A 19,610-nucleotide genomic window follows, 5' to 3' on the forward strand; every position below is an offset into this window, starting at 1 on the left:
CATATACTTGAGGCGAGCGTGAGATCTCCTGTGAGACGACATACGAGCTTTCAGGGCTCCTTTGGTTCAAAGAAATTTCATAGGATTTCTAGAGGATTTGGACCTTAGGAATTTTCCTACGGTGATTATTTTATTCACAAGATTGAAATTCTTAAGAATTATTCATAGGATTCATTTGTATTATATTTTGGAGAAAAAATTTAATCCATTCAAACCACTTGTAGAGTTTCTTGTTTGTCCTGCACTATCAAATCCTTTTATCATCTACTATCAAACACTCTTTCATTCAAATTCATGCGGTTTAATACATGAAGACATGACACTCCATTCCTTAGGGCTTCGTTGGAGGAATTTTTCCTAACTACTAACCCATTCTTATGCCCAATTCCTTAGGAAGTCTAACATGACCTCAAACATTTGCTCCTTTTTCTTTTGAGATGTCCAATGTATTTTTCATTCTATTTGTCTCTTCTCAATCCTTCAAAAGTCATGTGGTTCTTTCATGTGCACCATCCAAAGGCAGGCACTGCAAAAAAAAGGTTTAAAATCATGTATTCCCTCCTCCGATTTATATTACCTGTCGCTGATTTATATTACTTAGAGTTTTTCTGAAATCTGAAAAAAAAAGCAGCAGTATTCTTTTTCTCCAAAGAAGGTAGCAGTAAATTCAATGGTGAGAGGGGCCAGCCAGCCAGAGAGGTGTTTAATGCTCGCCGTAACAGGAACGGACGTGTGGCGCTCGGGGCGTCGGAGTAGGTTCCTCAGCACACGTGCCAGTTTAATGGAAGTAAGTGGGCGAACGGATGTCGTTTCAATGGGGAGAGAAGGCGTGCGTAGCTGTCGAGTAGCGGTGGCACTATCTGCCGACGAGCCGCTTCAGTGCCGACTCGAGTGAGCGACCACGCCCGCTCTAGGCCGGCATGAATGCGGGTAGCTAACTCCAGGCAGGAAAGCGCGTGACCTTGGGAAAGGGGTTTTTTGTGAGCCTGGTTAGTCAAACGCTGCCGTGCCAGCGATCCGGATGCCTGTAACGCCCCTAGTTTGTCACCAGTTTATGGGGAAAAGTGCGTCTGGGCCAAACAGATAGATGTGGGACCATGTTGGATGGCAAAATATGTCCGGTCCGCGTGGTCTGGAAGGTTGTAGGTGGTTTGAGGATCGGTGTTGGAGATGTCCTAAGTCCACTATCCGAATGGATGAGACACAATTGTTTTAACCAGTTCGTGAACTACTCATAATTAATTTGCATTTAATTCTTCATTTCCAACGAGCAAAAAATATGTAACCTAGATTTAAGTTTAGTTTGGCTCATCCATAAAACACAAGACGCATGGGCGAGACGTGGAGGACGATGGATGAGTGTGCATGTAATACTCCTTTTCTCATGCTCTAGTAGGGACAAGGAAGGGAGTTCTTTATATGTTGGTCCCACTCTCCTCCATGTCTGAGAAATTTTTATAGAATCCCATGCCTGGAATGAGACTAAGAGGATAGTTTGATTCTAGGCCTTACAATTCCAAATCTCGCCACATATTTTTTTGCTAAACTTGCCCAAGGTTAGTTCTATGGAATAAAAGCCATAAGTTGGCAACACTAAGAGAATCTAGCCACACTTTCTGGTTGTACATGATGTGAGGCTCTAGTATGACAAGAGACATCTTGCCTAAGGTGAGGCTTGAAGCAAACACTATCCTAAGTTGGTAAAACTTGTCTAATTTTAAATGTGGCAACCAAAGGTAACTTTAGTTGCAGACCAAACAGCCCAAAAAAATTGGGACCTCATATATATGATAGGTGCTAAGAAATGCATGCGCGTGTATGAGGAATCGATTCATGAATCGAACAATTATTGAATAGTCGCATAGGCCCATATATGGCTCTTATTGAATAGTCACATAGGCCCATATGTGGCTCTTATTGAATAATTGTTCGATTCATGGACTTCAAGCCCATAAAGAATTCAAAAATCACATATCAAACCTCACGTATATGGACCACTAGTTAGGCTATGTGTGTGTGTTGCAACAAAGCATCATATTTCAATGGTTCAACGCTAATCGTATCTAACATGTACTTTTAAAATCCACCTGAAATATTTCATCCACTCCAACTTCTTGGTTATACTTCTAAATTTGTTTTTCTATGAAATCAAACATCAATGAAATTTTGTAGCATTAAACATGATATTACATTATATTCCTGTGTTTTTTTTCTATTTCTGTATGTTAGAAATCTTATAAGTAAAATAATGAAATCTACCACAATAAGAAACAACACCATTAGCCTGAAACAACTGTTACAATAATTCAATGTGAAATCTACCTCACAAAATAAATAAGAAACAACATCAGCCACCAGTCCAGGTATCTTGCACACAATTTTAAGCTCAAGTTTTAATGGTCATCGGCCTGAAATAACTGTGTATGCGGGTATTCGCCTGAACTGAAGGGGTGAAAATAGACCTTCAGTTAAACAAAAGTACAAAGCCTAGGAGTTTGGGACACAACATGACAAGCTATTGGAAATCATCAGAGCTTTCTTTTTTATATATCGTTTATTGCAAGATGGATGCTCATCTCGCCTTCAAATATCACTATAATGGGTAGCCCAATAATATTTGTTATTTTGCTTTGGGGGAGCTTCTATGTACTATAGTCACTAGTTTTGGGAACCTTCCACCAGGTTTTGGGAAGGTTTGGATGGTTTTTCTCTTATGCTTTTATTGCCAATTTTATTGGGTTTTTTGCTTTAATATTTTATTCTTTATTGTCATTTATTAATTTTATTTTAAGTTCTTATATTTTTGAATGCATGTGAAAAAAATTGAATACATGTTGAAGATTTTTCATACACACGCTAAACATTTTGTGGATACATGTTGAATGTTTTTCAAATACATATTAAAAAAATTCTATGAATACTTGTCAAACATTTGTGAAATGTATATTCAACATTTAGGGCCTCTTTGATTCATAGGATTGCAAAAACATAGGAATAGGGAAAGTGTAGGATTGGAATGGCATGTCCATTGGATCCCTATAGGATTTGAGTTTGTTTGATTGTGCCACGGGAAAAACAAAGGATTTCTTCCAAGAGGTTGGAGTGGATGTTAAAATTCCTGTGAAATGTAGTACAAATGAATCCTTGGGAAAAAATGCTATAGGATTCAATCCTACGAATCAATCGACCAACATAGGAAAAATTCCTAAGGATTCTAATCCTTCAAAGATCCTATGAAAATCCTTTGAATCAAAGAGACCCTATTATGTATAGGCCGGACATTTTTATATACACGGTGAACATTTTGTAAATAAGGGTTGAGTGTTTTTTGAATAAAAGTTAATTTTTTTACAAATGCACATTAACATTGTTTAAACAAATGATGAATATTTTCTTTAAATGTTATGAACATATTTTTAAAACGTCCAAACATTTTTTGTCAAATGTTCTGAACTTTTTTTGTATGATAAAAGATGAAAACATTGTCAAACACGAAGCTTTTTCCCAAAACACGTTGGTAGCTCGAACAGGGGGGGGGGGGCAGGAAAGAGATAACAAAGATGATCATATAATCATGATATCGTAACTTGGTGAAAACCCATATCTACAGGTTTCAAGAAAGGAAAAAAATCCATGCATGTAACACAAAGATTTTGTAGAAACTAGAAAGATATAATAATTCCTAGGCCGAGAGAAATACATTCTAACAAAGCTGTAGTAAGCCATGGCGACGTGATATAGAAATATATAAGTAGCGGTAAACACAATCCACTAATGATCATATACTTAAGGCTATCGTGAGATCTCCTGTGAGACAACGTACGAGCTTTCAGGGCTCCTTTGGTTCAAAGAAATTTCATAGGATTTCTAGAGAATTTAGACCTTAAGAATATTCCTATGGTGATTATTTGATTCGCAAGATTGAAATTTTTAAGAATTATTCATAGGATTCATTTGTATTATATTTTGGAGAAAAAAATCAATCCATTCAAACCACTTGTAGAGTTTCTTGTTTGTCCTGTACTATCAAATTCTTTTATCATCTACTATCAAACACGTTTTTATTCAAATTCATGCGGTTTAATACATGAAGACATAGGGCTTCATTGGAGGAATTTCTCCTAACTACTAACCCATTCTTATGCCCCAATTCCTTAGGAAGTCTAACATGACCTCAAACATTTACTCCTTTTTCTTTTGAGATGTCTAATGTATTTTTCATTCTATTTGTCTCTTCTCAATCCTTCAAAAGTTGGTTCTTTCATGTGCACCATCCAAAGGCAGGCACTGCAAAAAAAGTTTAAAATCATGTATTCCCTCCTCCGATTTATATTACCTGTCGCTGATTTATATTACTTAGAGTTTTTCTGAAATCTGAAAAAAGCAGTAATATTCTTTTTCTCCAAAGAAGGTAGCAGTAAATTCAACAGTGAGAGGGGACACCGCCACACCGGGCAGCAGCAGTGGCAAAATTCGGAAAAGAATTCTATGAGACCAGGTCTCACGTGAGACCCATTCTGATGGTTGACACGTGACATTCACAAATCACAAAGCATCTCCACCCCCACTTAAAATCAGAGGGGAGAGAGAGATTAAATAATTTATGATTTGTGAATGTCACATGTCATCCATCAGGACGGATCTCACCTGCTAATCATGAGACCTGGTCTCATATAATTTTTTTTCCGCAAAATTCGGATAGCATCCACCAGCGCAGCCGGTAGCCACTGGAACCCAGCCGCTCCCTTTCTTCTCCGTCGGCTTCTGCCGTCTTCCCGGCGCGCAATGCTTCGTCTCCCCGCTCTCCTCCCTCTTAAACCCTCGGCCCCGACCACCGGCCTAAACCCCACCCGGCGCAGCCATGGCCACCGCGGCCCCAAACGCCTCCTCGCTTCCTCCACCACGCCGCCGCCACCGCCGCCGCCGCCGCGACGGACTCCCAATCCAGCCACGGCCCCGAAACCCCCGAAGCCCGAACCCCGCGCGGGCCCCCAGAATCCAGAAGGCGCCGCCGCGGAGTTCCCCACAACCAAGCCCCGCAAACCACGCCGCGGTCGCCGAAGCGAGGCGGCCGCCGTGGAGGACTTCGTCCGCGACCGCCTCGAGCAGGTCTTCGCCTCCATCCAGGAGCGCGACCCCGAGGTCCTCCAAGGCAAAGGCGACATCTTGAAGCCAAAGGAGGAGGAGGAGCGGGCTTCCGGCGAGGAGCCCGGGGAGGAAGATGGGGAGCAGAAGACGGTGGTGGAGGAGGAGGACCCGAGCTGGCCACTGGACGCCGACGTCGGGTGGGGGGTCCGGGCGTCGGAGTACTTCGACAAGCATTCCATCAAGAACGTGACGGTGGACGGCGTGGAGATCGATTGGGAAGGAGAGGTCGACCGGGGCTGGGTCAAGGAGATCAACTGCTTGGAGTGGGAGAGCTTCGCCTTCCACCCCAGCCCCCTTATCGTCCTAGTCTTCGAGCGCTACAACAGGTAAAGCCATTCGTCCATTCCTAGTGTCTACTGCATAGCTGTAAACCATTGGGGATTATATTTAGGAACATGGGTGAATCCAATGAGCTCAAAAGAGGGTTGGCTGGCCTTTAAATTGGCTTTGGTATCCAGATTCACTGATGTTTTGTGTTGCCTCAGAGAAATTAAGTCTCCAGTAGCACTGTTTACAGATGTAGTGTGCTTATTGTGTTTTGTAGGGCGGCTGACAATTGGAGGTTCCTTCAAGAATTGGAGAAGGCTACTAAGGTATATTGGGATACAAAAGATCGGCTACCTCCACGGGTGTGTGAATCATATCATGGTTACTGTTCGATTAACTGTCATGATTGCTCTGCTAATTTAACAAATGCTAAATATAACTACGTATTTCAGACTGTGAAGATTGATCTGAACATCGAGAGAGACCTGGCATATGCACTCCAAGCAAAGGAATGCCCGCAATTGCTGTTCTTGAGAGGAAACAAAATCCTATACAGAGAAAAAGGTTAGTCAAATTTGTCTAAGAAAAACTGCATCTGCACACACATGAGGCTTATTGTTTGGGATGCTAAAGGTGACAATTTGTAGGCTGGACATCTTTTGCCAGTACTTTCTTAGGGGTGGGAATACTCACTCTGACTGTATCTAATTATTGTCTCATGGATTGTATTAACAGAGATAAGAACAGCTGACGAACTAGTTCAAATGATTGCCTATTTCTACTACAATGCAAAGAGACCATCATGTGTCAATCCCGAAGCCCTTGCTCCTTCATTCTAAGTTCCTGGTATACAAGCCCTGAGATTGTCAACTTTTGTGCTATTGTAGCACTGATATTACCTTCTGCTAATAACACTTGTCTATTAAATTCTTATTCGGTTTGCCTGTTGAAACCGGAGTACTGGAGAGCTGGTTGTTCTTCTCTGACATTTGATCCTCTGAAATTACCTGATGCAGGAAAGTATTATTAAGTTCATGTTCTGGGAGAAGAGGCTGAGTCTCCAAGTTTGATGTTACCTGGATAAGATGCGAAAGGGGACATTTTGGATGCCTATAGTGGAAAGGGAACTGAGAAAAATCGTCTCGACGGGTTGTGTCAAGCAAGGAAGGTGTGACAACAAACATGTATTTTGATATTCAGCAGTCTTTTGTAGTGTAATTTAGTATCTAAGAGTATATTTCTCAGTTTCTAGTAGTGATGTTCTAGATAGGACCAGTGGCGAAGCTAGAAGATCAGAGGATTTGGGGTTAGCTACGTGTTTTAAGGTGCAATTTCCACTAGTGAGCAATGACAAAGACTAGATTACTGAAGGATGTATGGATTCCATTGGGACCAAATAGCTGTATACCAGATTCGCCCTGGATAGGAAAGTGTTGAGTGACAGCTTCATCTTCTAAATGCATACAGTATCGAGATCATTTACAGATTATTATTTTCCTGGCTAAAAGAAGTCACCAGGACTCCCAGTTCCACTGCTGAAACTGTATGTTGCATACATCACCTAGCCGACCATTGCAGATTCAGTTAGAAACTTATTAAAGTTGACAAGAATTTACTAATTGCCCCTTTCCCATTTGAAGAACAAAATGATAAGTTTAAAGGCATAATTGTTTTTATCTTCAAGCTCTTTCCTTGAATAGAACATTGAATAAAGTCTGCCTATTCTGCTTTCTGGTTTGAGCAATCTAGTCTTCAGATTAGCAAAATTATGAGTAATTGGCTCTTCCAGGAAACTAGAAAAAACATTGAGCGTCTAGAGAATATGAATAGAGAGTAATTGCAATTAAAAAACAATTGGTCCTGACAGGGCTTGATGCCTATTCTGCATTTTGGTTTGAACAATCTAGTCTTCAGATTAGCAAATTTATGAGTAATTGGCTCTTTCAGGTAACTAGAAGAAACATTGAGAAGAGTCATCGCAATTTGGTCCCGACGGGGCTTGAACCCATGACCTTTGGCATATCAGACCAACACTCTAACCAACTGAGCTACAGGACCTTATTTCTTAGTAGTAAATAAATATTTACTTTAAAAATAATTAAAAACGACAGTTACGCTCCAGATTAGTAAATTTATGAGTAATCGGCTCTTTCAGGGAATAGAAATGTGTTATTTGCAAAGTATGAATATCAGGAAGTGCAGTGCTAAAAAACAAGCATGAGTGTAAAAAAAATGCTTAATTCATGGGCAGAAAACATAAAATGTTTCAGAAAAAATATATTTTGTGCACATGCAAAACATTTAGAACTGCTCAGGGGAACGCAAAGTCCCATCTTATTGTTAAGTCCATATCAACAGCCACAGAAAAAAAACAGTAATCACTTCTGTCACCTATACAGTGCAGTATTAACATTGTCTTTGCGATCAACTCTGAATCGGAGACGCAAACCAGGCCTTATGCACAGGATATCGACGAGGAAGACGACGACGCGATGCACAGCTGCGCGTCACCTGCCGCCGCCGCCGCCGCCGCCTCGTCGGCGCCCCGGGCGCGCAGCAGCTTCGAGATGTCGTCGTAGCCCATGGTGTCGGCCATCTGGAGCGGCGTGGCGCCCCGCTTGGTCCTGGCGTGGGCGTCGGCGCCCATGTCGAGCAGCAGGTCGACGGCGTCGGCGCAGCCGCCCTCGACGGCGAGGTGCAGCGGCCGGTGCCCTTCCACGTCCTCGCACTCCACGTCCATGCACCCCGACCCCGCCAGCAGGGCGATGGCGTCGCAGTGGCCCTTGATGGCGGCCACGTGGAGCGCCGTCAGCCCGTACTGGTCGCGGCCGCGGAGGCCCGTGCGCTTGCTGAGGAGGAACTCCAGGCTCCGGAGGTCGCCCCGCCTCGCCGCCGTCATCACCTGCTCCCACCGCTGCAGCACGTCCACCACCTCCTTCTGCGCGTAATCGGCAAGAAAAGCGTCGTCGATCGTTACATTCTTACACGAGATTGGAGTGAAGTTTTGAGTAGAAGACCGAAGAACATTGGATGCTGTGTGTCGTTCACGAGCGCAACGACGCAAGCCACATAAGCCAAGCTACGTACAGTACCCAGCCCGCTGGAACCGCAGTTGATTCTCTCACTGTTCTGTCCGTGACAAAACCAGCCAAGATCTTCAAATTACGTTTTCTGACATGACAATTTGTTCTTGCCACCTTCGAGTCCAAGTAAGACAACAGAAGGTTGTTTTCTGCGATCATGGTGGTTGGTTTTTTACTAGTACTACGCTAGCGCAAAGTGCAATTTTTGTCCATTCTAAAAGCTCTGAAGCCATGAAGTTACTACACGGCAGTGCAAAAAGGACAGAGGTATACTTACGTAGCCCTTCTCTCGCGCCACGTCCAGCGGAGTCCGCCCGCGCGCGTCGGCCGCGGCGGAGTCGGCGCCCATGTCCACCAGCTCTGCCACGGCCTCTGCTTCCCCGGCGGCGGCCGCAACGTGCAGAGCCGTCCTGCCGTCCTTGTCGCGCGCCGCGAGCGCCTCCTGCCCCAGCCTCCTCACCTCTCCGCAGTCGCCCCGCGCGGCAGCGGCGTGCAGCGGCGCCCACGGCTCGGCGTCCGGCACGGCCGCCTCGGGGTCGAGAACCGGCAGGAGGTGCGGCTGCCGGCGCAGGATGAGGCGCACGGCCGCGGAGTCCCCGGCGTCCGCGGCGAGGCGGAGCAGGTAGGGCCCGCCGAAGAACACGCGGAGGCGGATGGCGCCGATGCCGACGCCGGCGCCGCCGGGCACGGAGGCCGCGGAGTCGAGGTGCGCGGCGGAGAGGGAGGAGAGGACGAGGAAGCGGTCGGCGCGGGAGCGCGGGAAGGACGGCGGCGCGTGCGGCTGCGGGCGGAGCACGACGCGGATGGTGGCCGTGGAGAGCGGCTGCAGGGCGCCGCGCGGCGGGCTGACGAGGAACTTGAGCGGGGAGGAGGTCTGCACCTTGAAGGCGACAGGGAGCGTCGGGTGCAGCGAGCGGAGGCGGAGGTCGACGCGGCACTTGGCGTTGGGCTTGAAGTCGACGACCACCTCCTCCTCCGCCACCTCCAGCAGCTGCTGCTCGGGCTCTGGCGCCGCCGCCGGTTTGGCTGCGTCGGCGGAATTGGCGGGAGCGGAGCAGGCTGGCTTAGCAGCGGCCATCGGTCTCCGTTGGGAGGTGCTTCTACGAGCGCGGGGTGGAACTGGAAGCAAGGAGTGGTGTCTGGCTAATGGCTGTACGCCTGTACCTAGGATGACGCTTTGCTCTTTTGCTGGCACGCTGGATCGGGCAATCAGAGGATGTTGATCTTCTGTGACAGTGTGCCATGGTAGATTCCGGAGACATACAGAGCCATGAAAAGTTGATGTGCCGATGAACGACGCTCTACGTGCGCTGTGCGCAGTGCTGCCAGAAGTGCGCGGGCACACAGTGCGCACACCGTGTCCGGCTGGCCGGATCCCGCATGCATGTATGCATGATAATCTACGGGACCAGCAGAGAATGATGGATCCAGGTCCAGCACGAGCAAGCAAAGCGCCGAGGAGCGGTAGCTACCGCACGTCCCATCAGAGCGGGTGGCAAGCGACGGACGGATCACGCCATGCAAGGCGCTACAATCCACAGTACCCCCCGTGAACCGCAGGCATCTCCCCGCCCAGCCTCCGCGCGCGCCCTGCCTCCGTCACGCGACGAGACGAGACGAGACGAGAGGATCGCTGGATTGCTCTAGCCACCCATGTGCCCTCCCGGCCCCTTCGCCGTCTGCCGCGCGCGAATCGGCACAGAAACGGGGGGCTTGGTCGCTTCTTCCGCGGCTGCACTGCATCTCGCGTCTCCGTGCAGCTCGGCGGCACGCGCGCCCGCGCTGCGCCGAGGCCGGGCCGGACTGCCAGATGCTCGGGCCCCAGGATAGGAGTGGTGCCGCTACCAGACGAAACAGCTCTGCTTCCTTCACCGGCTTTACTGTGCGCCGTGCGTCGGGTAGTCATGCGTGTACAGTATATAGCAGTTCTGTAACTCAGACGCACAAGCGACGATTCAGCTAGACACCACGGTTGAACAGAAAACATTTTGTGCAGACAGAGTGCAAAAGGTCTCCTGCTCTATTTGACGGGTGCGGGACCAGATCAATGGCCACTGCACTGGCTAATGGTATCTTAAGGTCAAAATAACCAAGTTGCAGATGATTAGATCTAATTCTGGACATCAACGCGTCTGTAGTCCAACGGTTAGGATAATTGCCTTCCAAGCAATAGACCCGGGTTCGACTCCCGGCAGACGCATTTTTTTAACTCCTCCCCGAGTCATTTTTTTCTGCATGGAGAGTCAATTTCTTTCTTCTGCCGTTCATTTTTTTCTGCATGGAGAATCAATTTCTTTCTTCTGCCGTTCTGTATCTAGACGACCCACACGCAAGATCCAGCTTACAACAATCCACCCGAAGCCCTCACTCACATCAACAATCTTAATAATGTATAGTGCTCTCATTTCTCACGTCTAAAAATCTCGATGTCATCGTCAATCTATCCTCATAACATATCAAAACCTACAGCTGGTACAGCGACATACCACATGCACACGGTTTAGAAGCCGTAATCATCATCAACATTGGTGACATTAGAGCATCTACAGCCGGACACTCAAAATTGGCCCCAAACGTCCGGGCAGCCCGCCCAGTCACTCACTGGTCACGATTTTTTAACCCATATGGACCCCTCAAACGGGTCTCAAATGTCCGGGCTGACCGGCACCCCTCATATCCAGCTCAAATATAGGACGGGTATGGGGACGTCCGTCATCGCGGTGTGAACGTCGCGTGGCGCCGCTCCGGCTCATCGCCCGAGACTAAATTCGGCTATTTAAGTCGGCCGGCGTCCCGCAACCATAACCTATCCAACTCCCCCTTTCTGTGCCGCCAGTCCGAGCCCATCCACCTCCTCCCTCTCCCGCTTCGGCGCTCTGCCATGGTCTGACGCTCCTCCCATGCTCCGGCGCTCCGCCATGGTTCGGAGCAAAATCACCTACTATGCAATGCTGACGCCAGAGCGCCGCTACGAGATCCAGCAGGAGATCCAGGCGAGGCAAACCACGTGCGCCGCCCGCATCACTGTCGGGTTGCCTTCGGACTCGCCGGAGTCGGAGGAGGAGAAGGAGCAGCCGGGGGAAGAGGAGGAGGAGGAGATGGCTTCGATGGAGGTGGGGAAGGTAGAGCAGCAGGAGTCGGAGCCGTCGAGCTTCAATATGAAGCAGGTGGAGGTGGAGTTCGCCGTCGCCCAGTCGGAGGAGATGGGGGAGCAGCAGGCCATCCTGGAGTCGATCTAGGATGAAGCCTATGTGGAGGCCAACCGGGCATTCCTTCGCTAGGAGGAGGCGGCATCCGACACGCTATTCTCCGAATTCGACGCGGAGATAGAGGTGGAGGAGGCCGGAGCAAAGCAACTGAAGGAGCCGAAGATGCAGCTGCCGCCCATGCTGCCGGAGCCGGGCACGGAGATCGTCGACATCTCCGACGACGAGTAGGTCGGTGATCGACGTAGTACGTACGTCCGCACACGTTTGAGAGGTCGGATTTGTTAAGTACGGATGTAGATGCTCTTAGACATCTTGCTAGGAGTAGAAAAGAGCGTTTGCATGTTGCTCAAAATACTTTGTGCAGATAGAATGCAAAAGGTTTCCTCAGAAATTCAATTCTATTTCATGCTTGCAGGATCAGATCAAATGCCTTGATGGCCATTGCACTGGACGTTGGCTAATGGAATCTTTACAATTTCGTCGAGAAACGATACTATAGGGAGGCGCATTTTGTTTAATCAATCAACGCGTCTGTAGTCCAACGGTTAGGATAATTGCCTTCCAAGCAATAGACCCGGGTTCGACTCCCGGCAGACGCATTTTTTTAACAAACCTTTTTGCTGTAATCTTTAATTAGACTAAAAAATGTCACTTTCTCTCTTACAGCCTCATGTAGGACTTCAACTTTCCATTAATCCAAAAAATTCAGATTTGTTTAGATAAGATGAAGACATTTGCTTGTCACTAGTTCAAGCTTTAATTACAATTCTCATGATGAGATCTTGTTTTGAACCCAAGTTCACCTATCCAACGAGTCAGCTTGTACCACTGCACGTTATATTTCTGCCAAAATCATTTGTGCTGCACATACAGGGGACAGTACAATCTAACATAGTGTTTCTTCCATAGTGCATGGTAGGTTACACTTTTTAGTTCATTTTTAATCATTTCATCAAGTTAAAAGCATGGATGCATTAATGCTTACAGATAGCACTAAAAGATAAATCACTGTACAATATTTTCTTCTTCTTCTTCTTCTAGACGACACTGAGTATTGCATAAGAAAGGCCACTTTATTCACCACTCTACATATTGTCATAATGCAAAGCATCCTTTCATGGAAATATGGCTGAATACTTTATGGCACTTAGATCATGAGGTTCCTTGTGGACTGTGGCTTGATTTGAATTGCAGGTGCAAGGAGGCATTTCCCTCCCTTTTTTTAGATCAACCATATGGCTTTTATTTAAACGATGTTTATGACGATAGCTATAGGTCGTGGGAGGCAAGCCAAACATGGTGCCCACTATCAGGAGAAGTAGCGGCCTTAACATATTGCATTCTTGATACTGGTGACTAATAGACACTTCTTGGAAGATCACTTCTTCGCTAGAATCTCCTTGATGATCACATCATAGCTATCTGGGTTCTCTTCTCTGATATTGCAAACCACTTGAAGGCAATTGCAGTAATTTGTAGCTTTGTTAGGTTGAGATCAAGGGCAAGTGACATTGCCTCGCTGCATGCAATTGCTTCTAGGGTCGCCGAGTGAGTAAGTCCATCAAAACTATTGATGAAGCTCTGAGGTACTTACCACCAACATCTCGGCAGGTCACACTAACGACGCCTTTTCTTCCTCCTCTATCTACTCCTCCATCAACGTAGATCGTAGCATTCCCTACCAGTGCCTGCCATCCCCATCTGGCCGGTTGTCGAGACAGCCCATGCTGGCAGGATTTCTTTGCTGGTAGCATATCCAAGTTTGCAAGAAATCATTGAATAAAGGAGAGAGTCAATAGTGGGCTCTGGAATTGTTTCTCGTGGATTGCCTTCCTACAATCCCGCCATATAGATCAGAATGTGACGAGGACCTTGACCACCTCCGCATTAGATGCAATGTCAATAAAATCAAACAACCAAAGCTTGGGATCCTCCTGGTTCCTCGCTTACACAAACTCCACAATGGCATCGTCCAACAGCACCCATACACTTTCGCCATGTTGCACTTAGTGAGAGAGTGGCGCCATGAATCTCAACCACATATTTGCATAATGTACACGTGGCCTACTGTGCCATACTTCTGGATAATTTGACATCTCCCGTTAGAAGTGACACCTGAGCTAGCCGCCACGCCAAAATTTTCATCTTGGACAGAACCTTGATTCCCCAAAGACCCGCCTACTTTCTGCGAGTGTCGTCAAGATCAGACGAGTTTGGCCAGTGTTCAAGGCAACCTTCCTATTGTCGTTTGGTATCAACAAGCAGGCGATAGGCAGAGGGAACAAAGAACCGCCCTGAAGCTCCGTAGCGCCAGGCCCAGGAGTCTTTCGGCGATATGGAGCTCAACGAAATGTTAAAGACCATGTCTACATCAACCGGGGTGAAATGCTTGCTGACCTCCTCTTTATTTCATGCACATGCAACATGGTTAATCACTTTACTCACGTACTCCGCGGTGCTGATGCATTTGCACTAATTGGCTTCAGTTTATGATTCCGCGGGATCCAGCTATCAAAGAGCTTGGTTTTTCTCCCATCTTCAATAGCCTGATGATCCCAAGGCAGACCACGTCCCTTCCCTCGCAGATGGATCTCCACAAGGCCAATAGCCTCGATCCAATGGAGGTTGACAAAATTAATCCTTCTAGGAAGTAGACCGCCTTAAGTACAACTTAGAGTCTCCAGGTTGATTGCCATTCTCAAAGCCTGACGCGCCAATGGTGCAAGATCAAAGCGTATGATATCCCGAAAGCCAAGATCACCATAACGCTTTGGCATGGTCATCACCTCCCAAGATACCTTTGTAGTTTTGGGCTCATCGTCCTTACCGCCCTTCTAAAATTTTCGTAGTAGGGAGTTAATATGCTTACAGAGTCCCCGAGTCAACTAGAAACAAGCCATGGAATATGTGGGGTTAGCCTGAGCAACAAACTTGATCAAGATTTCTTTTCCTCCGCAAGATAGGGCCTTTTTCACCCTCCCTCTTACTCTTGCCCAAAATATGTCCTTTAGGTACTTGAGCACACCATTTTTAATGCGATCGGCAAAAGAAGGTAATCCAATGTGACGCCCCGAGACCGATTTGCCAGGTGTCCTCCAGTTATTCGCTGTTGTTGCCTTGTCTTTCCTTGCGTGTCATGCATTTCATATCATGTCATCATGTGCATTGCATCATCATGTTTTCAAAACTTGCATCCGTCCCGGTCTCCTCGTTCCTTCCGTTGTCCGTTCTGAGCCCAGACACACTTGCACGCGCCCGCGGCACCTCCAAGATATTATTTTTATAAGTGGCCGGATAATGTTCTCGGAATGGGATGAAAGTTGGCGTGTGGTCTTATTGTAGTGTAGATAGACCGCCTGTCAAGTTTCATCGCATTCGGAATTCGTTTGATAGCCAGCCGTTAAACTATAGCGGCAGTATAGCCGGTCCAACGTCGGACGTTTTCGGTCTCCGAAAACTGTTGCCGGGCCTCTCTCTCCTCTCTTCTCAGCCCATCTCTATCTAGCACAGCCCACTAGTGTTGGGGAACGTAGCATAAATTCAAAATTTTCCTACGTGTCACCAAGATCTATCTATGGAGTCATCTAGCAACGAGGGAGGAGTGGATCTACATACCCTTGTAGATCGCGCGCGGAAGCGTTCAAGAGAACGGGGTTGATGGAGTCGTACTCGTCGTGATCCAAATCACCGATGATCCTAGCGCCGAACGGACGGCACCTCCGCGTTCAACACACGTACGGAGCGGAGACGTCTCCCACGCCTTGATCCAGCAAGGAGGAGGGAGAGGTTGATGGAGATCCAACAGCACGACGGCGTGGTGGAAGTAGCGGGATTCCAACAGGGCTTCGCTAAGCGCTGCGGGAGGAGGGAGATGTGTCACGGGAGGGAGAGGGAGGCGCCAGGCCTTAGGTATGGTTGCTCCTCCTTTTCCCCACTATATATAGGGCCAAGGTAGAGGGGGGAGGCGCAGCCCTTGCCCCTTCCTCCAAGGAAGGGTGCAGCCAAGGGGGGGAGGAGTCCATCCTCCCCAAGGCACCTTGGAGGTGCCTTCCCCCTTTAGGACTCTTCCCTTTTTTCTCTCTCTTGGCGCATGGGCCTCTTGGGGCTGGTGCCCTTGGCCCATATAGGCCAAGGCACACCCCCTACAGCCCATGTGGCCCCCCGGGGCAGGTGGCCCCACCCGGTGGACCCCCGGGACCCTTCCGGTGGTCCCGGTACAATACCGGTGACCCCGAAACTTGTCCCGATGGCCGAAATAGCACTTCCTATATATAATTCTTTACCTCCGGACCATTCCGGAACTCCTCGTGACGCCCGGGATCTCATCCGGGACTCCGAACAACTTTCGGGTTACCGCATACTAATATCTCTATAACCCTAGCGTCACCGAACCTTAAGTGTGTAGACCCTACGGGTTCGGGAAGCATGCAGACATGACCGAGACGTTCTCCGGTCAATAACCAATAGCGGGATCTGGATACCCATGTTGGCTCCCACATGTTCCACGATGATCTCATCGGATGAACCACGATGTCAAGGACTTAATCAATCCCGTATATAATTCCCTTTGTCTAGCGGTATTGTACTTGCCCGAGATTCGATCGTCGGTATCCCTATACCTTGTTCAATCTCGTTACCGGCAAGTCTCTTTACTCGTTCCGTAACACATCATCCCGTGATCAACTCCTTGATCACATTGTGCACATTATGATGATGTCCTACCGAGTGGGCCCAGAGATACCTCTCCGTTTACACGGAGTGACAAATCCCAGTCTCGATTCGTGCCAACCCAACAGACACTTTCAGAGATACCTGTAGTGCACCTTTATAGTCACCCAGTTACGTTGTGACGTTTGGTACACCCAAAGCATTCCTACGGTATCCGGGAGTTGCACAATCTCATGGTCTAAGGAAATGATACTTGACATTAGAAAAGCTTTAGCATACGAACTACACGATCTTTGAGCTAAGCTTAGGATTGGGTCTTGTCCATCACATCATCATTCTCCATCATTCTCCTAATGATGTGATCCCGTTATCAACTACATCCAATGTCCATGGTCAGGAAACCGTAACCATCTATTGATCAACAAGCTAGTCAACTAAAGGCTTACTAGGGACATCGTGTTGTCTATCTATCCACGCATGTATCTGAGTTTCCTATCAATACAATTCTAGCATGGATAATAAACGATTATCATGAACAATGAAATATAATAATAACTAATTTATTATTGCCTCTAGGGCATATTTCCAACAGTCTCCCACTTGCACTAAAGTCAATAATCTAGTTCACATCACCATGTGATTAACATTCACAGGTCACATCGCCATGTGACTAACACCCTAGAGTTTACTAGAGTCAGTAGTCTAGTTCACATCACTATGTGATTAACACTCAATGAGTTCTAGGTTTGATCATGTTGCTTGTGAGAGAGGTTTTAGTCAACGGGTCTGAACTTTCAGATCCGTGTGTGCTTTACAAATCTCTATGTCATCTCCTAGATGTAGCTACCACGTTCTATTTGGAGCTATTCCAAATAACTGTTCTACTTGGAGCTATTCTAAATTGTTGCTCCATTATACGTATCCGGTATCTCTACTCAGAGCTATCCGGATAGGTGTTAAGCTTGCATCGACGTAACCCTTTACGACGAACTCTTTTACCACCTCCATAACCGAGAAACTTCCTTAGTCCGCTAGTTACTAAGGATAACTTTGACCGCTGTCCTGTGATCCATTCATGGATCACTCTTGTACCTCTTGACTGACTCATGGCAAGGCACACTTCAGGTGCGGTACACAGCATAGCATACTTGTAGAGCCTATCTTAAGCATAGGGGACGACCTTCGTCCTTTCTCTCTATTCTGCCGTGGTCGAGCTTTAAGTCTTACCATACAACTCAGGCAAGAACTCCTTCTTTGACTGATCCATCTTGAACACCTTCAAGATCATGTCAAGGTATGTGCTCATTTGAAAGTACCATTAAGCGTTTCGATCTATCCTTATAGATCTTGATGCTCAATGTTCAAGTAGCTTAATCTAGGCTTTCCATCAGGCTTTCCATTGAAAAACACTTTCCAAATAACCCTATATGCTTTCCAGAAATTCTACGTCATTTCTGATCAACAATATGTCAACAACATATACTCATCAGAAATTCTATAGTGCTCCCACTCACTTCTTCGGAAATACAAGTTTCTCATAAACTTTGTATAAACCCAAAATCTTTGATCATCATCAAAGCATACATTCCAACTCCGAGATGCTTACTCCAGTCCTTAGAAGGATTGCTGGAGCTTTGCATACTTATTAGCATCTTTCAGGATTGACAAAACCTTCCGGTATGTATCACATACAACCTTTCCTCAAAAACCGTCGAGGAAACAATGTTTTGACATCCTATCTGCAAGATTTCATAAATAATGCAGTAATCGCTAATATAATTCCAACAGACTCTTAGCATCGCTACGAGTGAGAAAGTCTCATCATAGTCAACTCCTTGAACTTGTCGGAAAACATCTTAACGACAAGTCGAGCTTTCTTAATGGTGACATTTACCATCATTGTCCGTCTTCCTTTTAAAATCCATCTGCACTCAACAGCCTTATGACCATCGAGCTGTTCTGTCAAAGTCTACACTTTGTTTCCATACATGGATCCTCTCTCGGATTTCATGGCCTCGAGCCATTTATCGGAATCCGGTCCCACCATCGCTTCTCCATAGCTCGTAGGTTCATTGTTGTCTAGCAACATGACTTCCAAGACAGGATTACGTACCACTCTGAAGTAGTACGCATCCTTGTCATCCCACGAGGTTTGGTAGTGACTTGATCCAAAGTTTCATGATCACTATCATAAGCTTCCACTTCAATTGGTGTAGGTGCCACAGGAACAACTTCCTGTGCCCTGCCACACACTAGTTGAAGAGACGGTTTAATAACCTTATCAAGTCTCCACCATCCTCCCACTCAATTCTTTCGAGAGAAACTTTTCCTCGAGAAAGGACCCGATTCCAGAAACAATCCCTTATTGCTTTCGGATCTGAGACAGGAGGTATACCCAACTGTTTTGGGTGTCCTATGAAGATGCATTTATCCGCTTTGGGTTCGAGCTTATCAACCTGAAACTTTTTAACATAAGCGTCGCAGCCCCAAACTTTTAAGAAATGACAGCTTAGGTTTCTCTAAACCATAGTTAATACGGTGTCATCTCATCGGAATTACGTGGTGCCCTATTTAAAGTGAATGTGGTTGTCTCTAATGCCTAACCCATAAACTATCGTGGTAATTCGATAAGAGACATCATGGTATGCATCATATCCAAATAGGGTGCAGTTATGATGTTCGGACACACCATCACACTATGGTGTTCCAGGCTGTATTAGTTGTGAAACAATTTCCACAATGTCTTAATTCTGTGCCAAACTCGTAATTCAGATATTCATCTCTATGATCATATCATAGATCTTTTATCCTCTTGTCACGACGATCTTTCAACTTCACCCTGAAATTACTTGAACCTTTCAATAATTCAGACTCGTGATTCATCAAGTAACTATACTCAACATCTACTCAAATCATCTGTGAAGTAAGAACATAACGATATCCACTACATGCCTCAGCACTCATTGGACTGCACACATCAAAATGTATTACTTCCAACAAGTTGCTTTCTAGTTCCATTTTACTGAAAACGAGGCTTTCAGTCATCTTGCCCATGTGGTATGATTTGCATGTCTCAAGTGATTCAAAATCAAGTGAGTCCAAACGGTCCATTTGCATGGAGTTTCTTCATGCATATACACCAATAGACATGGTTCGCATGTCTCAAACCTTTCAAAAATGAGTGAGCCCAAAGATCCATCAACATGGAGCTTCTTCATGCGTTTTATACCGATAT

General features: G+C 46.5%; 2 protein-coding genes and 3 non-coding genes across 6 annotated transcripts; 3 read left to right on the forward strand and 2 right to left on the reverse strand.

Moving 5' to 3' along the window:
• The first annotated feature begins 4,706 nt into the window (after nt 1–4,706).
• Nucleotides 4,707–6,956, forward strand: LOC125545188 (thioredoxin-like fold domain-containing protein MRL7 homolog, chloroplastic). Of its 2 annotated transcripts, XR_007299933.1 has the most exons (6): nt 4,707–5,474; nt 5,693–5,777; nt 5,868–5,979; nt 6,151–6,261; nt 6,432–6,583; nt 6,682–6,956. XR_007299933.1 is itself a non-coding variant. In XM_048709069.1 (5 exons), exons 1-4 carry the CDS (start codon nt 4,786–4,788, stop codon nt 6,252–6,254), a joined length of 990 nt encoding a protein of 329 aa, XP_048565026.1. In that variant the 5' UTR covers nt 4,707–4,785; the 3' UTR covers nt 6,255–6,261; nt 6,432–6,956. The 2 variants fall into 2 exon arrangements, 1 of the variants encoding a protein (XP_048565026.1); XM_048709069.1 differs by having other exon boundaries at nt 6,432–6,956.
• Nucleotides 6,957–7,399: 443 nt separating this feature from the next.
• Nucleotides 7,400–7,473, reverse strand: TRNAI-GAU. Its single transcript has one exon. It is a non-coding gene; the product is annotated as a tRNA-Ile (tRNA).
• Nucleotides 7,474–7,677: 204 nt separating this feature from the next.
• Nucleotides 7,678–9,832, reverse strand: LOC125545187 (protein VAPYRIN-like). The gene is made up of 2 exons (XM_048709068.1): nt 8,776–9,832; nt 7,678–8,353 (listed from the first exon to the last, which is right to left on the reverse strand). Exons 1-2 carry the CDS (start codon nt 9,574–9,576, stop codon nt 7,871–7,873), a joined length of 1,284 nt encoding a protein of 427 aa, XP_048565025.1. The 5' UTR covers nt 9,577–9,832; the 3' UTR covers nt 7,678–7,870.
• Nucleotides 9,833–10,626: 794 nt separating this feature from the next.
• Nucleotides 10,627–10,698, forward strand: TRNAG-UCC. The gene has a single exon. It is a non-coding gene; the product is annotated as a tRNA-Gly (tRNA).
• Nucleotides 10,699–12,234: 1,536 nt separating this feature from the next.
• Nucleotides 12,235–12,306, forward strand: TRNAG-UCC. The gene has a single exon. It is a non-coding gene; the product is annotated as a tRNA-Gly (tRNA).
• The last annotated feature ends 7,304 nt before the right edge of the window (nt 12,307–19,610 follow it).

Source organism: Triticum urartu, chromosome 3 (assembly GCF_003073215.2).
Source record: "Triticum urartu cultivar G1812 chromosome 3, Tu2.1, whole genome shotgun sequence".
In the NCBI taxonomy this organism is placed as follows: Eukaryota; Viridiplantae; Streptophyta; class Magnoliopsida; order Poales; family Poaceae; genus Triticum; species Triticum urartu.